This window comes from Frieseomelitta varia, unplaced genomic scaffold, assembly GCF_011392965.1.
Source record: "Frieseomelitta varia isolate USP_RPSP 00005682 unplaced genomic scaffold, Fvar_1.2 scaffold_347, whole genome shotgun sequence".
In the NCBI taxonomy this organism is placed as follows: Eukaryota; Metazoa; Arthropoda; class Insecta; order Hymenoptera; family Apidae; genus Frieseomelitta; species Frieseomelitta varia.
The window spans coordinates 232,855-241,885 of record NW_025110087.1 but is presented as its reverse complement, the minus strand read 5'-3'; the positions used below and the strand labels follow the sequence as shown (position 1 = coordinate 241,885).

Sequence of the window (9,031 nt, the reverse complement as noted above, 5' to 3'; positions counted from 1 at the left end):
GTAATTAACTCTCTTTACATATTTTTATCCAATAATTATAAATAACTTTTTAGTCATATTTTTATCTATATATGTATATGTTATTAATAAACACTGGAAATTAAATGAAACTGTATTTTTCACAAGTTCTAAAGAATTTCATTAAATTTTTCACTAAGAGTTTACAAATGAATGCGAAAGATACCAATTCCAAAACCATTTCTTGAAGTAATGCGAAACCAAGCAGTGGAGGTGAATGTTTGAAGAACATCTAGACACTTGGACGAGTCTCACATAACCGATGGCTATGCGTAAAAGCATTTTTCCTCTCGTCCGAAAAAAGAAGGTTGAAGTAGTACAATCTACATATTTTCTCGAGTTTTGTTAATCAATTCCAATCCTTTTAATGTGTTCGAAGGTTGAAAATAAGAAAAGCTGAATCTTTAAATATGTGACATGGTTTATTTGACATATACAACTATTAATACAGATGTATCACGTTGGTAATGGTTCATTTATGTTCAAGCAACGACACAATTGTCACGCTTATACGATGTAATGTACTAAATAGAAAGGGTAGGGAAAGAAAAAAGAATTGTAACTAGCATTGTGACGGAAAACAGTTTTTGTACGTGGCTGATTATTATGCGGCTAGTTCGTAAATGGTATGCGAGGCGATTTACGACAGTACAAGTTTTAATTATTTTTCTACTTATCAGTAAGCAAGCAAACTTTAAAACATACGTAGATCACATAAAATAACCGAATCCAAATGTACGTTTTATAGCATCCCAATAATACCTTTCCCAATTCTCTTTTGTGGATTCTTCCTCACTGCAAATGAATAAATATTTCTGAATATTACACGTTACATATTAAGTCAAATACTACGAAATGGAAGGTAGAGTTTACTTACCTAACTGGTACACCCACTTGTGTTAAATTAACTTCAGTATGGTCATTTTTTTCACAAATGTCAATAGTAACATCACTATAATGGCCATCAGGCCATTGTTTGCAACGCCATTTTTGAACAATCTTCGTAGGCGTTATATCCATAAAATCGCCATGTATATTACCACCAAATAATTCAAATTTGCCTCCCTTTTTCAGTTCAAGCTTCACCGGTCCTTTTGTAAATGCTTGAACCATCTGAAAGAAAACATTGTATTACAAATAATTTCTTTAATAACTTCAATCAACTTGTATATAGAATTTATTAAATACTTTTTTTACGTTTTTAAGATGAGGTGAAAAAATCAATCTTATTTCTTTAAATTTTATGTAGAAAAGATAAAATATTTTCCCTGCATTTTGTTATTACTCTTTGAGAAATTTATTATATTCTGAGATAAAAATCTAAAACTAATATATAATTAATATCACTCAAAGGTATAATAATTTTAATTTAAAACCTAATCTAAAACATAGGATAAATATTCTTCGAAATATATCTTTTGTGTAACACATGAATTTTTCAGTTTGAAATTCTTTTATTTCAAAGCTAAATTTAATAAAAATTTTTCAAAAAAGAATCTTGCAATTACTTATACCTATAAATGCTGTAAACTTTAAAAACATATGAAATTATAATCTATTATTCTCATAAGAATTTTTTTTATTACTAAAAATAAAATTCAATTAGTACTCACTAACAGTACAAGTCCTATATTGTACCTCTCTATGAATAGTAAGTCATAGTGTTTATTTCCATCAGAAGCATGTCGAATTATAAGATTCTTAACAAGATCCATGAAATGAGGAATTGTTACAAGATTACACAAAATAGATCAAAGAAATATAAAACTAAAAACAATTATTCAATCATCTTAACCATTCTGTCTGTTTTTCATACTTGAAAAATTTTTATTTTATTATTCAGGTTACTGTTGCATTTCTCTAGAAAAAAGAAAGATTTTATAGGTTTCATCCTATACTTTTTTTTTAAATATTTAATAAACTTCAAATAAGTTTCTTAATGATCTTTAAACAAATTACAAATAAAATCGATAAATCAAAATTGTGAAAATAAAAGATGAAAACAAGAAATAATGTGAACACCAAAAATCTTAAATCTTAAATATATATTGAACATTGAAAATTCATATTATTTTCTCACATTTATGTCAATTCATATTATTTTCTCTCATTTATCAATTTACACCTCAATGTTTAACACGATTGAATTATTAGTCATTAATTTCTATAAATGCGCACACATTTTCAATTAATTGAATTTCAAATGAAATGTCATAGAACAGAACTATTTAAAAGTAATATTATCTATAAATAACAGCATGCATTATCTATAATATAAATAACTCTATCATATACAATAAAATATCGATTACTCATAATATTTTATAGATAGAGCGAAGTAGCTGAGATAATAAAAAATTATAATATAAGAAATGAGTATGATGAGATGATATAATATAAGAAATGAGTATGATGAGATAATAAAAAATTATAATGTAAGAAATAAAATACATCGTAATCGACAACATTTTAAGATTTTCGTTGATCTTAATTTAGTTAAGTGTTATTAATTATCGCAACAGACTTACTTCAATTGTTGTAAATACGTTGTAAAATTCTTCGGCTCTGCACTGAAACTTCTGTTGTTGCTTAATCGTCGTCGTGGAAATTTTACATCCCAATTCTTTTTTATTATTCGATGATACTATAGTAGAATTCATTTGCATCTATAACAATTATTTATAAAATGGTTAATGAAATTCTTGAATCTAATACATATGATACACTTAACCCGGGATTACCCACGTGGGGGTCTAGTCGCCGGGATGTACCTGCGCTAGACCCCCAGGTGGGTAATCCCGGATTAACATAAATCATTCTTATACTTACTTTTGCATTGAATCCAGAAGTGATATTTGAAATATTTTCTTTTACATTATCTTTTTTGGGTAAAATCATTCCGACTGTGAATTCTAATAATAAAGTAAAAAACCACATTAGTACCAAATTTAATTTTATCAATTATTTTATATTTTTACACTTTAGTGAAACTAAATTTTTATTTCAATGTGCTACAACATTAATATAATATAAGTATACCTTCTTTTAAGGAAGAGACATATTTTTTTAATTTATCCCTAATAAATTCTTTTCCTTTTGTATGTAGAAAATGTTTTACTGCTTCACCTTCGTCTGTACTATCTTCTAGAGTAATTTCAATCTGTAAAGAAATTAATGTTTTTTTATATTATTTCAAATATTTTCACAAAAACTTCATTAAATTAAACATTAAGTAACAAAAGGTGTTTATAAAAAAAAATCTAAATTACATATTGCAATCAACATTAGTGAATTAAAGTTCATGAACCTAAAGTTAGTATATTTTTGCTTTTGTTCTCTCTCTCTCAAATACTCTTAAATACTTACATCTACTTCAGAAATATCATTTTCCTCAGAGAGATTTGGAATGTTTATTTTACCCTCAATCTTCTTATCAGATTTTTTGTTGGATACCCACTTCAAAACAATATTCCATTCATAGAAGAAAATTAATTTACCTTTTCGATTATTTGCCATTGCCTCACCTTCACATTTCTCTACTTCTTTTACTTTACAGGAAACTAAAAGAAACACTCTGATTTACATTGCATGTGAAATTTTACATGTATATGATACTATACTATTAAATAATTATATAAATTATTAATGACAATATAATGATAATAAACAAAAAATAAATGCAAACCATTATCTCCTTCCATCTTCATATTGGTAAATAATTCTTTTATTTTTTCTTGGGACCAAGTACAGGCATTTTTCTCCGTCCTTAAAAAAAATAAAATTATCATGAATTCATTACAATTAATAGAGTACCAAAATCTAATTTGATATGTAGCAAATTAATTGCAATTAGTCTCTATGTTATATAAAACTTCATTTTGCTTATTTTATATATATATATATATATATATATATATATATATACACAATCTAAAGTTTATTAGTGATATATATAACTCTAGAACAAAACGTGTAGATTAAAAGTTTTGTCATACCAGTGCCAATTATTTACATTGGTGGCATCAGGCCTTTCTTCAACGATCCACCTGGGATCTCCTTCACCCCACTTGGCCATTTCTCAAGAACTAAAAAATTACAATGCAACAACGTCCAAATGTATTAATTAAAATAAACAATTACTCCTGAAACATAGAACAACATATCGAACAACAACAAAGGCACGATAACTAAAATCTGTATAAATGAAATGTAACTGACTTCAGAAATTGATAACTAGTAGTACAGAGAATTAACTTCATTGTCTATTTAATAACGAGCAAAACTAAGGATCCTCAGGTTACAAGGAAGCAAGGAGATACATTAAACGTTGGCAAACGAAGTCGAACGAATTTTACTCTTTTTTTTCTATGCAACACAAATATTTTTTTCTCGAAACAGAATACGTTCCAATTTCTTTCGAAAATTGCTAAATTCGTGACGTAATACGAACTGAATGAAAAATTAATGAAGGAATAACAAAGATCGCGAAGAAACAGCAGACTCTCAATCTCGTGGAAACTTTGAGCGAGGCACAGATGCACGAGGAACATAACCTGTAATTCTCGTACTCGTTAATCATGTAACTTCACTAGAAGAGGATAACAAATATTTTACGTAACATCTCAAGCTATACCTCACTTACCAAAATTTTCGAAAGACCGTTTCGAAATTTCGATTGGAGATTCGGACTTTTATTTATTTACAGCGCGACTGTCGAGAGTTTGCGACTTCGTCGATCTCGATATTCAGCACATTGTTTCGCGGTGGGTTGATTGTCTCTGAAAGATGTGCACGTTGAACATCGAACCTTGTGTTACGAACAAATAAATAAATAACGTGAAAACCGCAAACCTCCACGCGAAACTCGAAATTACTAGAGAAACAAACGTGACAGTGATGGGAGGTGGGGGGATGTGGGACACTTCTAGAAATTTCGTGAACGTGTACCGACAGCGTTATTTCAGATAGGAAACTGAACGTGAAAATATTCTCCCACGGCGGAACGCGCAACGAGCGAACAGTTACGTAATGACGAATATCACAGGACTGTCCAAGTCAAGAAATTGGACTTACTGCACGGAGTTTCGAAATTTTAAACGAAAAGTATTCCTCGTTTACCAACGTTTCACGTTGGTCGCGATATCTCGAGAGCACGTCGAGATCGCGAATCGATTCCTCGATTTTTTGAAAAATTAACATTCGAAAGATATATTTGTATATACGTCGCTAGATAGCGCCATATGAACAACGGTTAATTCGACCAATGATTCGACACGGATCTATTTCGTATTCATTTTCGAATTTTTTAGGTTAGAAACTCTCACTTTTTTTTTGAGATTGATAAACGGTTCACAAGGCGAATATTTCGTTGTATGAAATATTAGAGATTATTATATATATATCGCTATACTAGTATCGTGTAAACAACACGGTTCATGTAGTTTTATTTCGTATTCATATATAATATGAATTTTCTAGGTTAGAAACTCAAACCTTGTTTAAACCTTGAAATTGAACGGTCACAAGGTAACTCATTGTATGAAATATGAGCTTATTTGTGTGAAAAATATTGAAGTACAATTAGGTTAAGCCGAATCCTTGTTTCCTACGGGCCACTCGATTTTGAATCTTTTCTCCCTCCCTTCTTTTCTTTCCCTGCCGTTATCAACTGATTCTTTCACGGTCTTCAGACTACTTTTATTACTCACATTTACTTTAATCTTCAATGGGAAAATACTTTTCTATATAAAGCGGCGACACACATTGTCATAACCTATAATTCAGGTTTTAAAGTAATTTACTTAGGAAAGATCATTTTCAGGTAATTCGTGACTACACTGGGATCCCGTTAATTGGTTAATTTATTATTAGAATTTTACGCAAATTTTAAAGCGCAAAAAAATATATATATACATATGTGAAAAATACTGAAAGGGTGGTTTTTATATAAATATTTTGGTAAGTGAAACAATTACTTATCCATATTTAGCTGTAGTCTCAAAGATCCGAATTTACATAAAAATACGCAATCCAATTATTACTTTGTCATATTTTGGTTAGCAGAGGCAGAACTTTTACTACGTTATTTAAATAATTGGTGTTGCTTGTACAGTGTCCGCAGAAAAGAGAAATAATTGAAGCAATAGGGGAGGGTTTTTCTCCAGCGGAAGAGGATTTGTAAAGAGAGGGACACAGACTACAGTTTGCCTCGCACCCCGATCAGTTCGGCTGAGTTTCAGCTACATGAGACAGTGGACTCGAGAAAAAACCTTGCTCTGGGAAATATATGTGTGTGCTTATTTGAGAGTTCTGTGTTTGATCGATTGTGTCGATCCTGTATAAAATGAATATTGTTTGCGTGATATGCAGTGATTTACTAACGCCTATCGATGACATTTTTCACGCGCCATGCGGGCATATTTTTCATTTTCATTGTGTGACTCAGTGGCTGCAGAGGTAAGAGAAAAGTTTTCGCTTTTAATTGATGAATTTTGATTGAACGTACGACACCTTCGAACGAAATTGTCTTCGTGTCTCGTTGCACGATGTTTGCGTTTCGCTCATTCCTCCAAATATATCGATTTTCTTTCTTCTTTACGCAATGTTTACATTTCGGTTGTCCCTGTGAATGTATCAATTTTTTTCTCTTTTTTTTTTCTCCACGTAGATCCAAAACCTGCCCGCAATGCAGGGAGAAGACTACATTGAATAAGATTCATCGATTATACTTCAATTTTGCTAATAACGACTCCATTGTCGAGGACAAGTGCTCGTTACAAGACAAAGTTGATAAATTGAGTTTTCAGCTTATGTTGAAAGAGAAGGAAGTTAAGCATTACATAGAGAAGAATGAAATTTTGGAGAAACAGAATAAAGAATTGAATAAGGAGGTGAAGAAAGCAGAGAGTATAGTGAATGAAAAAACCAGTGCTATTTATGCCCTTAAAGAGCAAATCAAGTTTTTCAAGGAGCAAAATTTAGAAGCTGATAGCAGAAAGAAAGAAATCGAGAGGTTGCACAAAAGAATTGAAGAGTACAAAAAGTAAGTGAAACGTCTATAACGTTTTGTTTTATATTATTCTTATATTATATTTATACTATGTAACTATACTATGTGACAATATTATACTATATAAACTGTATACGTTTTATACTATACTTTATAATTTATTTACATGTAGTACATACATGTAAACATGTATATATTATGCATCACATATAATATATGTAATTTTAAGTGTATTTTTTGTTTAAGTATACAAATACTGCTTGAAGCCAGTACAGGGGCTGTAGACGAGATGATCGAGAAAACAAATGATACTGGTACCCTTATAACGTACATAAGTGTGATGAAAAGGTATTTAAATATCGTCTATTCATTTCCAGTAAGATTGTTTGACATTTATGTTCCTCATCTTTAAAAATCAACAATTCATCTTCTTGTAAAATTTAGAGAAATGATGATTAGCCTAAACAAGAGGAGAGAACTAAGAACTAAAGTAAGAAGCTTGCAACAGGAACTGCACAAAGTCTCAATGGAGCGGAACTTCTTGTCCGATGAGCACTCGAAAAGAATGTACGTAAACTTCGTGGTGACGCAAAGAAAGTTTTGATTGACTGATCCTTGATCACGTTATTGTCACCTTATTATCACTTACTGTTATTGCACAGAAAGCTTGAGGAGGACTTGCTGATTTGCGAAAGTGAAAAGATAAGTTTACAAAATAAGTTTAGAGAGTTGGAAAGGAGTAAGTCTTCGATGGAAAGATCAGCCAATTCGAAAACGAAAAATGTGTCGGATAGCAATTCAAGGAACAGCTCCAAGGAAGAAAAGATGGAACATACGGATAAAAAGCAAAGGAAGGATGCAAACATAGAAGAGAAGATTCATTTAGCCATTACAGTAATGAGACAGATTTCTTATATTAATGGATTGATTTTATTACTAATGAGTAATGATCTTAATCATGAGTAATGATCTTAATCATCAATGGTTTTCAGAGGACAGATTCTCCATATCTTCCGGTGAAATCGAGAGGTGTATTAGCTCTAAAGCAACAGCCAACTGAAAAAAGCAATTCGGCGAAATTAGCTTCCTCGATTCTCGCGAAGAAATCAAGAATTGCGCAAAAGAGCGTTAGAAACGTAAGTATACGCACAAGTAAATTCAAGGCTGTTGGTTCATTTACTTATAAACGTATCATTGGTTTAGAATATGAATGCTCTTGCGTTCGACTTTGAAGGACATTCGAAACTTGAAAATCTTCCGAATTCCTCTGTTATCAGGATAAGAAATGCGAAGGATAACATACACAAAGTCAAAAGATTAAAATTTGACACAGAAAGCAATCAAAAGTTAGCCCACTTTATGATAAATTAACGCGATTGTTGTACATTAGCAATATTTACGAACGCTGTTTGAAAACTGTATTTAACTGTAAAAGAAGTGAAATATAAGAAGATATATTTATTGAACGTATGCAACGTATACATATTTTTCTACGGTGTAAATATCAGAGAGTACGTATATTAGTGTATTTTTTAATAAATTTGTTAATCTTTCACGGTAAGCATGTTGTGTGCATTAATCCAATTGAGAAATATTTTAAAAAAAAGAAAAAAAACGAGAAATGTATCATTGAATCATTTATTGAATAAATTTATATATGTATTGTACGTGTTTTATTGTACTTATTATTTTTATAACATATATGTTGAGTCGAACAAGGAATTTTTTATATTATTGTTTATATTATTGTTTTATATTAATTTAGATAAAAGAAATAATAAAATAACGAATTAATGTCACTTTTTAGTGTGTCTGTCTATTTATTTATGTTAAATTGCATTCAGGCGTTTTGGAACAATTTTGATTTAAGCATGCACCGTGTAGATCATCCCTAGAATAGGTGTCGGAACTAATTTATATTGTTGTCCTTGTCGCACGCTGTTGCTCTCTTTGTCTACCGCGTCTATATGTCTGTATTTGTCGCACGCTGTTGCTCTCCTTGTC

At 30.6% G+C, this 9,031-nt stretch overlaps 2 protein-coding genes across 7 annotated transcripts; one reads left to right on the top strand and one right to left on the bottom strand.

Moving 5' to 3' along the window:
- Positions 1 to 421: 421 nt before the first annotated feature.
- Positions 422 to 5,110, bottom strand: LOC122530574 (activator of 90 kDa heat shock protein ATPase homolog 1). 4 transcript variants are annotated; one of them, XM_043657654.1, is made up of 9 exons: positions 5,092 to 5,110; positions 4,014 to 4,103; positions 3,704 to 3,783; positions 3,385 to 3,578; positions 3,058 to 3,178; positions 2,848 to 2,930; positions 2,547 to 2,684; positions 896 to 1,131; positions 422 to 813 (listed from the first exon to the last, which is right to left on the bottom strand). In XM_043657654.1, the coding sequence occupies exons 2-9, from the start codon at positions 4,091 to 4,093 to the stop codon at positions 729 to 731; spliced, it is 1,017 nt and encodes a 338-aa protein (XP_043513589.1). In that variant the 5' UTR covers positions 4,094 to 4,103; positions 5,092 to 5,110; the 3' UTR covers positions 422 to 728. The 4 variants fall into 4 exon arrangements, with proteins under 4 accessions (XP_043513589.1, XP_043513585.1, XP_043513587.1 ...); XM_043657650.1 differs by lacking the exon at positions 5,092 to 5,110 and adding an exon at positions 4,661 to 5,043; XM_043657652.1 differs by lacking the exon at positions 5,092 to 5,110 and adding an exon at positions 4,469 to 4,566.
- An 825-nt stretch (positions 5,111 to 5,935) lies between these two features.
- Positions 5,936 to 8,623, top strand: LOC122530573 (E3 ubiquitin-protein ligase TRAIP-like). Of its 3 annotated transcripts, XM_043657647.1 has the most exons (8): positions 5,936 to 5,976; positions 6,131 to 6,474; positions 6,686 to 7,060; positions 7,274 to 7,375; positions 7,472 to 7,594; positions 7,690 to 7,921; positions 8,020 to 8,163; positions 8,231 to 8,623. In XM_043657647.1, the coding sequence occupies exons 2-8, from the start codon at positions 6,362 to 6,364 to the stop codon at positions 8,396 to 8,398; spliced, it is 1,257 nt and encodes a 418-aa protein (XP_043513582.1). In that variant the 5' UTR covers positions 5,936 to 5,976; positions 6,131 to 6,361; the 3' UTR covers positions 8,399 to 8,623. The 3 variants fall into 3 exon arrangements, with proteins under 3 accessions (XP_043513582.1, XP_043513584.1, XP_043513583.1); XM_043657649.1 differs by lacking the exon at positions 5,936 to 5,976 and having other exon boundaries at positions 6,048 to 6,474; positions 8,305 to 8,623; XM_043657648.1 differs by lacking the exon at positions 5,936 to 5,976 and having other exon boundaries at positions 6,048 to 6,474; positions 8,020 to 8,164; positions 8,238 to 8,623.
- The last annotated feature ends 408 nt before the right edge of the window (positions 8,624 to 9,031 follow it).

Coding starts and splice junctions, on each gene's coding strand:
- LOC122530574 (XM_043657654.1), bottom strand. CDS start 4,093: ATGGCCAAGTGGGGTGAAGGAGATCCCAGGTGGATCGTTGAAGAAAGG. Junction 3,179..3,384: donor ATGATATTTCTGAAGTAGAT/GTAAGTATTTAA, acceptor ATTTCTTTACAG/ATTGAAATTACTCTAGAAGA. Junction 1,132..2,546: donor ACGTATTTACAACAATTGAA/GTAAGTCTGTTG, acceptor GTTTTCTTTCAG/ATGGTTCAAGCATTTACAAA.
- LOC122530573 (XM_043657647.1), top strand. CDS start 6,362: ATGAATATTGTTTGCGTGATATGCAGTGATTTACTAACGCCTATCGAT. Junction 7,595..7,689: donor GATGAGCACTCGAAAAGAAT/GTACGTAAACTT, acceptor GTTATTGCACAG/AAAGCTTGAGGAGGACTTGC. Junction 8,164..8,230: donor CGCAAAAGAGCGTTAGAAAC/GTAAGTATACGC, acceptor TCATTGGTTTAG/AATATGAATGCTCTTGCGTT.